This window comes from Apteryx mantelli, chromosome 1 (assembly GCF_036417845.1).
Source record: "Apteryx mantelli isolate bAptMan1 chromosome 1, bAptMan1.hap1, whole genome shotgun sequence".
NCBI lineage: Eukaryota > Metazoa > Chordata > Aves > Apterygiformes > Apterygidae > Apteryx > Apteryx mantelli.
This window is the reverse complement of record NC_089978.1, coordinates 174,232,991-174,249,096: the sequence shown is the minus strand read 5'-3', so window position 1 is coordinate 174,249,096 and position 16,106 is coordinate 174,232,991. Positions and strand designations below refer to the sequence as shown.

The 16,106-nt window shown below is 31.9% G+C and overlaps 1 protein-coding gene across 4 annotated transcripts in view; it reads right to left on the bottom strand.

The window, feature by feature from the left end:
- Window positions 1-16,106, bottom strand: part of CEP290 (centrosomal protein 290) — a 54,909-nt gene that overhangs the window by 35,279 nt on the left and 3,524 nt on the right. For 3 of the 4 annotated variants that reach the window (XR_010886591.1, XM_067312836.1, XM_067312851.1), the window contains exons 5-23: window positions 15,915-15,984; window positions 15,632-15,678; window positions 14,929-15,072; window positions 14,665-14,718; window positions 13,851-14,000; window positions 13,281-13,463; window positions 12,845-12,934; window positions 12,627-12,749; window positions 10,589-10,712; window positions 9,912-10,084; window positions 8,366-8,528; window positions 7,607-7,707; window positions 7,431-7,518; window positions 6,842-6,954; window positions 3,708-3,792; window positions 2,465-2,607; window positions 1,708-1,872; window positions 1,224-1,343; window positions 623-772 (exon numbers count right to left, since the gene is read on the bottom strand). Coding sequence is in view for 3 of the 4 variants with exons in the window: in XM_067312836.1 (XP_067168937.1) it covers window positions 623-772; window positions 1,224-1,343; window positions 1,708-1,872; window positions 2,465-2,607; window positions 3,708-3,792; window positions 6,842-6,954; window positions 7,431-7,518; window positions 7,607-7,707; window positions 8,366-8,528; window positions 9,912-10,084; window positions 10,589-10,712; window positions 12,627-12,749; window positions 12,845-12,934; window positions 13,281-13,463; window positions 13,851-14,000; window positions 14,665-14,718; window positions 14,929-15,072; window positions 15,632-15,678; window positions 15,915-15,984 (2,286 nt within the window). In the remaining variant the exon portion in view is untranslated. The remainder of the gene's footprint in view (window positions 1-622; window positions 773-1,223; window positions 1,344-1,707; window positions 1,873-2,464; window positions 2,608-3,707; window positions 3,793-6,841; window positions 6,955-7,430; window positions 7,519-7,606; window positions 7,708-8,365; window positions 8,529-9,911; window positions 10,085-10,588; window positions 10,713-12,626; window positions 12,750-12,844; window positions 12,935-13,280; window positions 13,464-13,850; window positions 14,001-14,664; window positions 14,719-14,928; window positions 15,073-15,631; window positions 15,679-15,914; window positions 15,985-16,106) is intronic. The other variant, XM_067312845.1, reaches the window with a different exon arrangement.

Sequence of the window (16,106 nt, the reverse complement as noted above, 5' to 3'; positions counted from 1 at the left end):
ATTTTCAGAATAAAGAATATTGAAGTGATTAATATGGGTTTCAAACATGAAACTTTTATCAAAACTAGTTTTCCTGTGTGTTTTTTACATGAGTTATTTGTGCCATTAGGGTCTGTAAACTGCAGACATGAAATGTTTTACTGTAGAAGCAACACATAAGGAAAAGTCCAATAAATGTAGGCATTAATATTACTAAGTGCAAAATAGTGCAAAATTGCTTTGTGAACTACAGTCCAAAAATGTTGAAAACACCATGACATATCAGCCAAAAAATTTAGTCCACAGAGAATACTAATTGAACATTTAACTCGAAAGCAGTGTTTTCTTCTCACGTTCCCAAATACTCTTATACTCCATATACAACTGAAAAATACTCTCCAATAAACAAAAGTAAAGTGATCAGAAACACAGAATAAAAATAAAAATATTTAGTAGATAAGTTCTTCAAAGAAATTACAACTTTTTAAAAAGCTTACTAGCCACAGAAGTTATGAATGTCAGAGTTTTATAATAGAAAAGTTTTGGAGAGGTCTCCCATGTCCATACATAGCATGGTACTAGATTTTAGAAGAATTTGTTATATGCCACAAATAGTCTTGATATCAAGGTGTAAATGAGTTACCTGTAGGAGATGTACTAAATATTCATTCAGAGAATTAATCATACTAACACTTGAAGAAACCATTCCTTCTGGAAGATTTACTGTTCTGAAGACAATGTTGGCACCTTCCGATTGATGTAATAAGCAAACTTCATTTTTAAGTTGTGCAATCTAAAGAAAAAAAAAGCAGAAAGAAGTTGCTTTTGTTATTCAATAAGAAAACACTAATGGAAAACATATGGCTTCTTACGCTATATCAGTTGTAATCAACAATCTAATTTACTTCCATTTATGGACTCAAATACTCCTTAAAGTAACCTTTTTAATACTGTGATTCCACAAAGAGCTAAATACATAATATCTTGAGCCAAATTGATCAAATGACTCAAGTAATCAGGGCAGCTTCACATACCTGAAGATTCATCATATTTCATTCCAGATTGCTTAAAATAGAGTGCTTTTCTACTTCTTTTAAAGAGAATACGCTTTGGATAGAACTACTGCAACAATTATTTTATGGCTTACTCTAAATAAATCTTTGTCTTTTCATGTTAAGCTTTTAAAAGCTCTTTAGTTCTCTACTCTAAAAATACATAAAATAATATTGTACAATATTAGTTACTGGCAAATCTTTTTGCATCGCTGTTCTAGAGGGCAAACTTAAACATGGCTTCTTATAAAACAGTATTTTCATTTCTCGTTCCTGTTCTGCAGTAAGCATTCCAAAGAATCTGAAACAAAACTTAAAACAAGATGCAGAGTTTTAGAGAACCATGAACCATTTAAAAACAATTAAGAAAGCAAGACTACTGTTTTTTGAAGACAAAGAAATCTGTAAGTCTTTTTTGGCACAGTGCTCCCCAAAAGACAGCCATGCTCAGTATTCAGCATGATAGCAAAGCGAGTATAATATTTTTCTATGGATAAAACAACATTAGGAAGAGTAAGATTTTAACTTAAAATGGACAAGTCTTTAGATCCAATATATAAATTAAGATTTGTACAAGTACACCTCTCATGAAAGATAAATCCAGTATCTCATACGCTATGTTTTTGTTCAAAATTATCACTGCAGCCACTTTTCAAATACAAAATAAATTCTATACCTTTTCATTTGCATTTGCCAACTGATTGGAGAAATCTGTTGCCTCCTTCCGAGTCTGTTTCAGCTCCTGCCTTAATTCTTCATTTCGTCCTGTAAGCTGGTCAACCTGAGCTTTCAAGTGCACGCTAACATCAAAGATTCCCTCTGCATTCTTTAACTCAATTGCCTAATGCAGTAAACATTTAATTAACAAAACAGAGAAAAAACGCAGAAAAGTTGTGTTTTTTCGTAATAGACTGGAGGTCTCCAGCTTAACCTACATGAAGTTTGAGTTTCATGCAAAATGCATGAAAGTTTAATTTGTTTTACTCTACTTACAAGTTTGCTGACAATATATTTACCAGACACTGCGATTTAAATAATTAAATTCTCCTGTAAATATATATTTTTTTCAGTAAGATGTTTGAATAAGGTTATTCTTATTAAACATTTCCTGCAGATCCAATACAGATACAGGGAATGTAGATGAACTTTTCCCTAAACTTTATGTCTGGAATATTAACTTGCCTAAGACACTTTTATATTATCCAGTTAGAGAATATATACTTATATTTCTTTGCTGGTGATCTCTTTTTGTTGCTGTAGTATATTTTTGTTTGCATTTTTAACATAGTGTCAAAGGATGCACTCCCACTCATATAAATAGGGAGGTATATCCAGCTACTATTAAATTATAGAGTAACTCAGTATTTGAAGATAAAAAAAAAAAAATCTAAAAATCCTATAACGCCAAATAACACAGGAAAATGCAAGCTTACATTAACTAAACGATCCAGACTTGGGATTATTAAGGCTGTTTCTCCTCCCTTCATACTGGGATCCTTCTGTATTTCCTTGACAGCTTGTAATATTTCTTTCATTCCTTGTTCAAGTTGTTTATTCTCTTCTGATAATTCTTTTACTGTAATAAAAGTTGTATATGTGTCTAAAAAAACCACTAAAAAGTGAGTTACAATTTCCTAGGATGTTTCATCATAATACCTGTTGATTTGATACATAAAAGAGAACTGCTTATATTATAGAGAGAGAGATCCAACTAGGAAGTTAAAAGTAGAGCTGCTAGGAACTTCCACAGAGCACATTTTTCTGGAGAAAGAACAATTCAACAATATTGAAATGGTTCATGGAAACAGACTGACTTTATTGAACCTTCCAATCTTCAGTGTTTTCTGCCATTTTGTTCACTTCAGTAGCCTGTGTGGTCAGCTATCATGAACATAGCTGTCTTGCAAATGTTTGGGTGTAACAATGAGGTACACAGGCACTGACTGATTTCCTGCTGCAGAGTTGGAGGAAAGAATATTTAAATTATTTGACTGTAATTAGGGCTCTCAAGACATATAATTTTCCTGCCACCATTAATCTCTGAGTGGAATTCCACAGTTTCCAACACAGAGCAAGAAGTCTGGAAATTAAAAAACAAAAATTTCAAGAGCTGTCTTGAAGACCCAGCAGTGAACTGCAAAATTTTGGGAAGTCTGAACAGCTTCACTAAGTCTATTTTGAAAAGTCAAAATGATTTTTTAGAATTCACATTCTCCAGGAAATGTTGAGATTTTGTCTAGAGAAATTAATACTATTTTTATTTCAGAGTTTGCAAGCAGTGCATCTCAGCTAACACATGTATGTACACAAGCAGCAAATGGGTTTGATTCCTGAACACTTCCTTGGAGCCAGCAAAGCACAAGAATTAAGAAAGTAAATTGCATGATTGTTATAACTGGGATCACTCATAGACTCAAGGCCTTTCTTAGGTCTGATAAAGGAAGAAAAAAATTGTAGTTTAGTGTTTTTAGGATGAATATATATATATAACCACCTTCTACGTACACAACAAATTCAAACAACGTAGAAGATACCAAAGTAAACACCATTTAAAACAGAGATTGCATGTAAAGACAGAGGTTTGTGGTCTTAATCACAAAAAGAAAACACAAATAAACAAACTATCTACAGGTACCTGATAACATTCTCTACTTTGAAAAAAAATTTTCAACTTACATTTAGATTGAAATTTGACAATTATGGTCCTGTTTTTTTCCAAATCTCTCTCTCTCTCACTTAATTCATTTGCAAGATACTCATTCTAAGAAAAGAAAAGAAAAAAGAATCAAAGTTAAAAACTGTAATTTAGGAATATTAGTATTAGAATTCTCATTAAGACTCTATGGTTAAGAATTTTCTTTTTTAAATAAGAGTAAATGCTTGAAAATATTATTAATCCATATAGAGTCAACATATATAGTGAAATTATATAGTATATGAACCAAAATGAGAACTAAGTATGAAGCAATATGAACCAATATAGAAGGCAACAATCAAGCAGTCTCACCTTCAGAGCAACAATACCATCAGAAAAAAAAGTATTAAAGCTATGAATAAACTTTATATAAACAATTATCCTATCTCCATAAATTTGTTTTAAAACCTTGCACTACCTGCACTGCCTGGCTTCTGCATCTTTCAAGCTTTAATTCTGTATATCTATTTAGCATATTCCTGGCCAACAAATCTCTGGATATCTGCTCATTCTGAAGAAACAGTAAAATATTAATACATGATTCTATCTCCATTTACTCATACAAAGTTGTATTTCTAAGATTTATCTTCTATAGGAAGTTAAAAAATGCATTTTTTGCTACTGAAAACGTAATTAATTAGTAGGCACTGTTCATTCTGCAGCTTGGTTAGCACAGTATTTTAAAAGGAATCATTACAGAAAAGCATACTTCTGTAGCATGAAAAAACTGACATATAGTTGGAAAAAAAAAAAAAAAGATGCATATAGACATGTACTTTCCTCTGATCAATTATATAGCTCAACTGGAGGAATAGAATTTCCTGAGCTTACAAAACGATCACAGTCCTAAGACATTTCAGTTAAAGATGGAAAACACCATGGTTACAGGAATGGAGATGATAACCAAAAAGTATATCTTCATCATGTCCTTAGTTGGTTTCTCCCAGACAAACGATACACAGATTCTCAAGCTCCATTCAAAATATTATTTTAGCCATCTAATATTCCAATCCTACTTTTTTCGGAAAATTGCAGTACGCTCTCATGAAAACTTCCCAACCTACATATGATTCTCCTATCTGAAATGCAACAGCATCAGAGACAGATTTACTGGAATAATTATATAAGGTGGGTCCCATGTAACAGTGTCTGGTGAAGTATGCATTCGTATTTCATGCTGCAGTTGGAATAGCAGTTTGGGACAGCTACATGGTTGCACAGACTTTGAGAGTATTCGAGAGGCTGGCTTGATCCAAGCCCTAAATATATCTCTAGCAACCAAAACAATATCCTGCACTATACAGAAAATTGGAAGAGTATCCCAAAGTACCAGTATAGGAAGCTAACAGTGAATAATTTTTGATATGATTTACCACATGCATAAAGGAAAACACAGCAAGCATCCTGAAATCAACCTGTTTTTAACAATCATTAGAAACACTGTTCAAAACCCCTTCTAAAAACCTAACAGATCTCAACATTAACAATTTTAATAAATAAAATAATTTTTCATTAGAAATTTTTTTGTTCTGAGAACAGATATACATTATCTTTGTCAGTTGGCAGGGCAATCTTCCATCTTTCATATCAAAGGACTGATTCAATCCTTACTTCATTCAAGCAACTACTGTAAGTTATCATTGTGATGTCTCTGTGTATTTAAAATAATTTAAAATAAATTTTCCTCAAACTGTGTTTCTGTTTAAAATACCATTGTGACAACTGACTTTGTATGAGATGCAAAGCTGTACGTACTAATAAGAAAAGTGATGAGGAGGAAAATATGTATTTTTTTCATGCAGATACCCATAAGATTATAGAATAAAAACTCTTCTTACCCATCTGTGTGGGTGCTGACACCTGCATTGCACAAACTTTTTTTCAGACAAAATGAAAAAGCATGCATACATACATTTTTCAATCCTCCATTGACAAACTGTGAAATAGTGACTTAAAGACATTTTTGTTCTAATAATACAATGTGCCATTTCTTTTAGAAGCATCCTATAGCTTTGATTAATGAAGTTGAAACTAAAATAATACAATTTTATGATCTGTTGTGAACGCATCTTCTAAATAATCACAATAGATAAACACACACATATTATAAAGGTGCCTCACCTGTGACCTAAGAAAGGCTAATTCCCTCCTCAATTGTTCTATGAGATTCTCAACAGGATCTACCTGACCTGAGCATTCTGACTGGCCATTTTCAAGTCTACTTTCCATACTTTTTACCTGCAACAATTCTTTCAGGAATTTCTCTCCTTCTCTGTCTTCTTGAAAGCCAATTTGGAAATTGGAAAACTTTACTTGAGAACAGTCCTGCTTATCCTTCCACATCATTATTTGTGATTTATACTGTGTTTCTGGCTTTGCAAGAACAGAGTCACAAAAAAATGCAGATTTTTGGCTAAGAGATATTCCTACACAAAAATCTTCTGGACTTGCTTGGTCTGAATTAGAAGTTACAGATATTTGACTCTGAAAAGATGCTGTGTTTCCATAATTTTGGTTATTTGCCTCTGAGGTCTGCCCCACTCTCTGAGAGGCAGAAAATGCACCTTGACAGTCTGATTTTAAGTTTTTTGATGTCTCTCTATTGACTGTAGAATCTGTTATCCCTGGTGCCTGTGTGAATCGTAACTCTGGTGACATAAAAATCTCTTTTATACTAAGAACTTCAGAATTACAGTTGTCATTTACTGGTTGCAACTCTGACACACTTTTTGAACCTAACTGAAGTAAAGATGTACTTCTGTTTTTTTCCAAGTGATCAAAATTCTCAAGTATTCCAGAAATTCTTATAGATAAATTTCCCAAAGTGTTACTGCTTTCAGATATATCTTTCTCTGACTTCAAAAGGCTAACTGGTGCTTCTCTATCTGCAAATGTGTTTCTCCTTTCCATGTTAAATAAGCTGCTAGCCTGCATTCACAGAAAAATAAACAATGTTCATTAGCATCCAAAAAATTTACAAATGATTAATTTAGGATTTTTTAAAAACAGTTAATAAAAACATTCAGAGAAATAGTTGAGCAAATATTTACAAACTAATTTTATTTTTTGAGACAGAAATACAATAAATGCTTATGTATTTGCTTTATGAACCTACCTTTGCTTTTACTTCTGCAAGATTATCTATGTTTAAGAAATCCAACTTTTTTTTATTTGTCCCCTTTTCTTCAGTACAGGTGTCAGTCATCTGCACACCACCAGCATCCAAACCTAATTACAAATAAATGTACGAGTAATATGAATTTTTTAACTGGTCTCCGAAGAAGGGAATATATTCCAAGTCATGGATCTGAGTTTTAGTTTTCTACCTGCAGAGTAAGGAGTTGTAAACCTGCCCATCTGAGCAAGTGGTATTTCCCTGGGTGGCACAAAATTGAAATTCCAAACTTTTTGACGTATATCCATTATACAGATTTACCACAAATCCTGGCTAGATCATCCTCTACCTAAGAACTTCAAGCCAATGGCGCAACTCTTAGTGACGCCATTATTAGCAATCACAAGTCAAAAAGCTACTGGGCTGTAAGACTATGGAAATACAAAGGCACTCGTATCTTCCTACAGACTCAGTGAAAAGTATTTAGCCTTGCAATTTAAACATATCAGTAAATTTAACATAGTTAAACTAATAAACCTAGACAGAATGGTTTTGAAAAAAAGAGTGTTTATAATAAAAAATATCCTACCTAATGTTGCAGTTCTCTTCCCTGTCTCCTGGGCCAAACTACGAATCTGCTTTTTCAGTTCAATTCTTTCCTCTTCCAATCTTTCAATCTGCATATTATTATTCACAGATCAGTATTTAAATTTGTTCAAATACATCTTTTAAGACTCTTATATAAAAATAGGATTCATCACTTGCCTCTTTCAAAAGAATCTGGTTTTCAGCTCTATACTGCTGCTGTTTTAGTGTTTTGCTGTTTCTGAATTCATTTAAATCAATCATTGTCTTGGGTTCAAGACCTGAAACACAGTATATGCTGTATAGTTATTCATTAAATACGAACATTAAAATTAACTTTAGTGGTTATTAGTATGTAACCCATTTAAATAAGAATACAATTAGTCAAAAAACGATGGCTGAAAATGTATATTTTATATATACATATTACATATACATATAGTGTATATAAATACACACGTTATGCTGTACATAATAGAATCATAAAAAAGCATATTTACTTTAATTACTCAAAAAACAAAATGCAATAAAACACTACGTAAATTTAAGTATATTTTTCTGTAGAAGAACCTAAACATAAATAAGCTCTTCCAAACTTTCCTCCACATTTTTCCATCTAGCATTACAACATCAGCATGTTGTGGTTTCAAATTACTATATTATGAAGTGAATCAAGCAGTGTACTGTCAAAGAGGAATCAAAACCAACAGAAGCACTGCAAACCCTATTCTCCTGCTCTTCTCAGTCAAAACAACATTAACCAACTCTAGTTATGTGCAGTCATGCAGTCTGACCTAACTAAATAAAACTACTTGCAAATATTAGCAGAACATACAAAATTATTTTCAAGTAGTTAACTTAGTATAGTAAAAGATTTCCACTAATGTTATTTCAATTTTTACACAATGAATAATTGTAAACTTAATAGGTATAGCATACCTAAACGCTCTCTAAGTTCTTCATTTTCATCAAGAAAATCATTTATTTTAAGTTCAAGTTTATTGGCTTCCTTAATTAATATTTCAATCTCATGATCTCGTATTTTGGTTTGCTTTTTTAAATCTTTTATTTCAGCAACAGCTTCTTCCAAACCGTATATTCCCTGCAAAAATCCAAATGGGAATTGAAAAGAAAACAACAAACATAACATGTAAGAAAATAAATTACAAGTATATGTTTCATCATTACTGATGACATTAATTGAAAATAAAATAAGTTTAGTAAGCAACTACTATGATTCAAACTTTATGCTAACAAACATAGAAGACTTGTGATAACAACAGAAAGACAATAGTCAAGCGAAGAGATTCTTTCAGAAGACTATCAGGATTAAAATTAGTTCATCCTCTTGATGGGCCTGACTCAACGTCCACTAAAGTATATTAATTTTTCTGACCATGGTATTTGGTATTTTCTAACTACAATGTCTATCTTTTCATGCAAACAAAGTTTTCAAGAAAACATGCTATACCTATCTATGATTTTTCATGACTGTGTTAAACAATGACAAGACAATCAATCTTACTGATTTTCAGAATGCTTTTGTCACAGATCAGGGATGCAAATTTTACCAATAATGCCATTTTTTGTATGCTGTCCAACTGTCCACGCAAGTTTTTGAGGAATGTGATTACAGTTTAAAGAATCTACTTCTTATATCAACAAATCGTTAAATCTTTCTTTAATAACAAAAATGTTTTCCAAGCTATATCACTATTCTACAGTGTTTAGTGTGAAAAGAGTTACTGAATAAATGCAGATCCTACAAAACTGTCTTTTCTCTTCAGAGTGAGTACTGATCAGACTCAGTGCTTTATGAACAGTTGACATAAAATACAGTTACTGAAAAATTCTCTTCTTCCAAGAGACATACCGCAGAGCAATACAAGTTAAATGCAAATGTATTTAAAAAAAATACACTAGGAGTATATCATCTAGACATTAATCATACAATGAGCTTTGCAAAGATGAACTTGTGCATAGGATAAGGGCATAAATTTGCAGAATATTTTACCTTGTTATACACATTAATAACAATTATTAATTTAACACAATATATATTATACATTGTATCTTATTAATATATATTATATATATAACACTAGAACTGTCACTTTTACATTCCTCTCATTTCTTTGACAAAAGATAATCTCATTATTTTGTACCTAAGTACAACTGTATTTTCTTTTTAACTGATTTTCTCCATGTATTTCAAAATGGAGTCCTCTTATGTTATACAGCGATCCTTCAATGGATCCTCGACTGTACAATTACTATTAATCCACAAGCCCATGTGAATATGTTAAAACTGACAACTTGCACGTAATCATTGACCATTAAAGGTATTATCAAAGAAAAAGCAGCATCCAAAGTCATTCATCTAATTTCTAATTAGAAGACAGTCTACAAAAAAAAAAAGTCAAGGACAAAGTGATCTGCTAAAAAATATGATGAAATACCCTGTCCACTCTGACAAATTGTTTACCAGTTCATAGTCTCTCATTCGTTTCAGAGTCTCAATGAGTTCTTTGTCCTTTTCTCTGGCATCTGCTTCTGCTAATTCTGCTGATTTCTCAGCCTCCTTAGTTCTCTCTTCTAGAAGCTTTAACTTTTCTTGCATTTCTCCAATACGATTCTGCTGAGCAAGAGATGAGAGACCTGGAAAGAAAAACCTTGATCTGTTTACAGTTAAGACAAGAGCGCTCGCTATCAGCAATTGAGCGTGAAAAAACAACATTTCAGAGGCTGTTATAAGGAAGTCTTCATTTTCTGCTCTTTTAATCAGGTAATTACAAAAGACTTCAGATAAGAGCTTTATTTATTATTCATACAAACAATCCTTATAAGAAGTAAGTACACATAATGGACATCAGAACTTAGTTTGAATTAGATACTACAACTCTTTACAGTTGAGACCTTATATTTCATGCTTTAACCCTGTAAAGAACATGAATAGTTTTATTATTAAGCACTGTATTACCATTAAAGCCAACTGAAGTACTGTGAACAAATTTAAGCCATTCTCCGATGTTTGATAAACGGAAATGGACAAAAAAAACCCCTTAGATCCGTATTACTCAAATACTCCAAATATTTTTAGTATTTCTAAAGAATAAAGAATAGACACAGTAAATTGGTATTTTTTAGTTTTCCCTTAGCTACCTTTATCTTTTTGGAGTTCATTTTTCAATTCCTCAATAATCAATGCATTTTTTTCCATTTCTTTGGTATATTGTTCAACTTGCTCGGTAAGCAATCTTATCTGAGCATCTCGTTCTTGCATACCCTACCATAAAAAACAAAATAAAACAAAACAAAACAAATAAAAAAATGTCCATTAAATAAATTCTTCTTTACTGACAGACAAGCTATCAACACAGAACAACACACTTCTTCATAGGTAAATGAAAAAATGAAAAACTGTTAATATATAAAAATTTTAGGAAAAAAGCAAATATACTGTACTTACAACATAGAGTTCAGATATTATCTAGAAGTTGGGTATATAAAGGCAAAGCAGCAAAAATAAAAGAAAAATAGTAAAAATAAAGCATTCAAAGAATACAGTCACATTAAGGCAGTATTTTAGTGCATCAGTTTTAAATGGAACAATTCTCTAAGAGTTAAGCAACTGCATGATGAACAACTTCAGACTACAGATTTCCTAAGGTTTCCTCATGAACAATTGCTGCTGGGAACTGAGATACACAAATTCAAGATTGGAAAGACTAATGATCTGTCACACATGACATCTCTCATGTCTGTATTGCAGGACTGCCTTTCAGCAAGTTATCTAACTTTTAAGTATTTGTACCTCATCTTGCTCTGCATGCATGCACACATAAAAGTACATACAGACTGTGAAAGTGACTTCTATTGATATGATACTATTTCTGAGCTTATACATGAACTTTGGAAATATTACAGGGAGCTTAATGTTATTTTTTCTGTACTAAACAAAACAGCATAGAAAAAAGAGACTTGTAAAAAAGTTACAGAAAATAACTGTAATGTAAAAATCTCAAGAGCAGCTGACATTGCTTTACAGCATTATTCCAAAAAACAAAAGCTTAGGCTTTCTTGGAGGACAAACATAACCATATTACAAATCTAAAGGTAAAAAGGTTATAACATTGTAAGGAGGTAAAACAACCCTTTAGAATGTAAACGTACATTAAACTTCAACAACCTTCAGTCCATTTTGAATGGACAAAGCAGTAACATAATTTATTTTTTAAATATCTGGTTTAAAAATGTGCTTATTTCCACAACACTAAGTGGCATGTTAATGACCATCATCCAAAAAAGCAATTTCTACAGCCATCTCGACACCTAAAAATGGACTCTATGACTGCTTGTAAGAGCTGATTTTCAGCTGCTTTCCTCTTATGATAATCAGAGCCTGTTTTGTTTTTTTTTTTTTCCTCCTGAAAACCTACCAGTTCCTAGTTTTGGAATACTGCATAAATTTATCTCACCAAGCTGCTCAGTCTACAAAGGCTCAAATATGTCATCATGACATATTTATTCAAAAGACATGAAGCGAGGTAGGAAATGATCCTGGAGTCATGAAACTAAGTTTTCCATAATCTACATTACAGGATTCCTAAAGGTTTTCTTCTCTTGAAAAAAACTTTCAAACATGAAAGTGGGGAAACTTAAAATTTTAAACAACTGTGCTAACTCTGAATTAAATTAAGAGACACTTAAATTCAGCTAGCTCTGTAATGGGCTGAATCACAGACTTGTAGTTTGTCACATGCAGGACAAAGAAAAACAGCAGGTTATCTGCTAGTTAAGAGTTATGACTCTTCCTTGACTAACAAATGTTTAAAAGCCAGAAACTAAGCTATAATTTAACAACATTAAATACTGTATGCTTAGACGTTAAAGCAGTGACTCTACTAATAATTAGACAAGATAAATATGAAAGTAACAAAATCAGCCACCAAAAGTTCAGTTCATACCTACAAAGAAAGAAGTTTTCTCTGTACCCTGTATATTAAACCAACCTTGTAGCAGAGTAAGGCAACCAGTCTCATAATTCTCAAAATGAATAACATGTATATTCTGATATTTGCAAAACACAAAATCTGAATAATGTATTTGGTCAGCAGCATACTTTGCAAACGATATTTTATATATATATGTGTGTGGGCGCGCGCATGTGCACATGTGAGTGTGCTCACGCAGATAATACCTGCTGAAGGGCCATTACACTGTTTCTGTCAACATCAAGTTGGGCCATTTTCATTTTCTCTTTCAAGTTAAACAACATTTGCTGATACTCTAAAAGTTCATCATCTTTTGAAGCCAAGATTTTCTGCAAAGAAGATAAAATACCATCAGAACACTTGAAATAATTCCTGAAAAGAATCAAAAATATATTAAAAAGTAATCAAATTTATTACAAAGTACCTTCCACTCTTCAACTTTTGCATTTACAGCTGACATGAGTGGATCGTCTTCCTCATTCTTTGCCTTCAGCTGGTCTGAAAGCTCCTGAACCTATAAATGCCATTTGGATCAACATCATATCAAAAATGTTTTGTTTAACCACTGCATGTGCATAAACAAATCACATCTAGTACATACAACTTAACAATTAGCATTGCAGCAACAAGGTTACAACTCTAAGAACAGTATGACTAACATTTTGAATGAAAATATTTTGTAATCTGCTATCAAGTTCTTAACATTTGCATCAAGTTTAAAGATCATGGGTTTTTTTCAGTAGAGCATGTGTTTTTAACTGGACACATTGAACATTTCTGAATTCAAGCTAAATAATGACAATAAAATATTATCCTACAAAATTATAACATCTCTCAATAATATAAAAGTCACTTCTTACTTGAAATTTATACTGTTCTTTCTCTTTTCTTAACTGATCCATAAAAATATCAGACTGTTGCACAATCAGTTTCATTTTGTTATATTCATCAGTCATCTTCTCCATTTCTTGCACTGATTCCTCAAGATTCTTTCTCATTTCTTGGTTTTGAATGTCTAACTTCTCATTAGTTTCAGTCAAGTTCTACAAAATCAAAGAAGCAGCTGCTTTAGAAATATGCACTTCTTAATACCTGAATAACCAGCAATTTGATAGCTACATTAAATGTAATACTTGCAAATATAAAGAAATTAGCAGTTCTGAGAGTTTTGCACCTCTGGATCATCAATTTCAACAAATCCTAACAGCTATGCATTAAAAGTTTATTCTAAAAGACACATCTCTCATTGCCTAAGTCAATGACTTTGTTCCCTCAGATTCACAGATGCAGAGTTCATGCACCACACAACCCACTAGCATTATGAATTCCATTACTCCATGGAATTTAACCTATAAACTGTCATAGCTTTTCAAAAAATACTGTTGCCAGTAATAATCTAATAAATATGCAATATCATAAATAGATTTTACCTGAATTTCATCCAAATACTGGACAAGCTCAAAGTTCTTTTTGGACAACTGAGATCTGTAATCAGAATCATCTCTTCTTGACAGAATTGTTTCTTTTTGAGAATCTATTTGTCTCTGATAGTCAATTATATCCTGACGCAATTGTTCATTCTGCACAGAAAGCAATCAAAAATTAAATCTATTTTAAAGAGTTGAAAATATGCTGTTTTTCTAATAAGCTAACACAAAGAGCTAAGATAGTCAAAGCCCATCCAAATTGCTACAGTCTGCTTTTAAATACTTAAAAGCCTCACCTTTTTCTTTATTCTTTTTTTCTTCAGATTAAAAAGGAGAGAACAAGATCAAGAGAAGAAAGCATGAAAAGTATTAGAAGTTATCTTTGCTTTAGGAAGACTGAAAAGGATTCAAAATAAAGGCAAAATAAAATAGAACTTTCTATATACCTGTCTGTGTACACATGCACGCACATGTACATTATATGGATAAAACAGCATATTTGAGGAATGCTTTTCAAGGTTTATCCTAGGACAATAATTTTGACTTTTGCTGTCCATTTTATTCTGCCAGAGGCCAAGAAGATTACAAGTGTTAAAGGGTTAAAAGACAGCTAGAAAAATGTTTTAAGAGAATGATTTTTTTTTAATTCTAGTAATAAAGAATGTTAACTCTTATATATACTAAGTAGCATACACAGTATACTATATATAAATACACTCTCTGTGTGCGTATATATATATAGTGTATATATATATACACTAAAGTAAGTATATCAGCCCATGGATTCAATAGCTATTGTGTATAATACTTCACTAACCTCTCTCCTTAATTTGATGTTTTCATTTTCTGCATCTTCAGTTCGAAGAACAAGCTAGAACAATATGAATAAATTTTACATATAAACTGCTAATATCACAAGCTATGAAAACAAAGAGCTGCAGAAACAAATCAGAAAATGAATGCACTGCAGTCCTATTTCATCAGTTTTTTACTGCAGAAGCTCTTCTCAGAATATTGACCTTTCAAAGGATGTTCCAGAGCCTTCACAGCTTTAGAGATGTCAGACTGAAGTCCTTCTTACCTGTTCATTAACTTTCTTCTCTTTTTCCAATTCCTTTTCCATATCTGTTAACTCCCTCTCTTTTTGTTCCAATTGTTTTTCCAGCTGGCGGATCTCATCACGCAAAAAACGAGTATCACGACCACCAGCAGATCTTAGTGCCATCTTAAGAGCATTAAAATAGACAGCATTATAAATATAGGACAGTTCTTCAAAATAGAAAGAAATCAGAAACTAAGCAGATGCTAAGACTGATGTTCAGGAAAAGCAAGAGCAAGGGCATGAGCAAACTAGGGCACACTAGCTTCTGTCCACAATAACAACAACAACAAAAAATCACTAAAAATAAATGGAATATATTAAAGCAAAAAAAAAAATTGTACATACAGATTTTTGCAACTTGAGGTTGAATATTCAAAAGCCAATAAAAAGATTTAACTAAACTGTATGGCTATTATGTCTCTTTGATAGAAGTGAATTGTCTTCCAATAGAAAAAGTGAGAAATGAGGGTCTGATTCAAAATCCAAGCTTTTGATCAATTTGTATTTCAGCTGCCTGACTGAAATGTGAATATCTGTCAAGTTTTGGAATTATTTATCCATTCATAAAAGCTCTCCTATTTTATTTTAAATAAAATATTGTATTAAAATACGAGTGTAAAGAACCTCATTAAAACAAAAGAATTGACATCAGCACTCTAGAAACTAAAATTTGAAAACATACCTCTAATTCATTTTCAAGTTTCATCACCTTTGTTTTAAATTGATTTTCTGTTAAAATAAATCAGAAATACTGAATTACTTGATATGGTAAAAAGTACCTAAAATGACAATGGTTAACTTAATAAATACTTGGCCTCATTAAAACAAATATGATTTGCAATTGAATTCAGTGGGGTTGGTATTTTATTCAGTTCCTTACACTTAAAAAACCTACAAAATGCATTTGACAAATTATTTATAAACAGCAGTAAAGACAAAAGATCTATTCAAAAAGGCTTGCTTACCACATTTGGCTTGTTCTTCCCCAGCTTTTTCAACTTCTTCTAGTGCCAGCTCTACCTCTTGAGCTTTCATCTGGAAAAAAAACAGTAAGTAAGAAAAGAAAAAAGATGTACTATTAGCATAAGTTAACAGATGTTTCCACACACCTCATGTTCAGAATGCTGAAAACATTTACAAAAAAAAAAAATATCAAT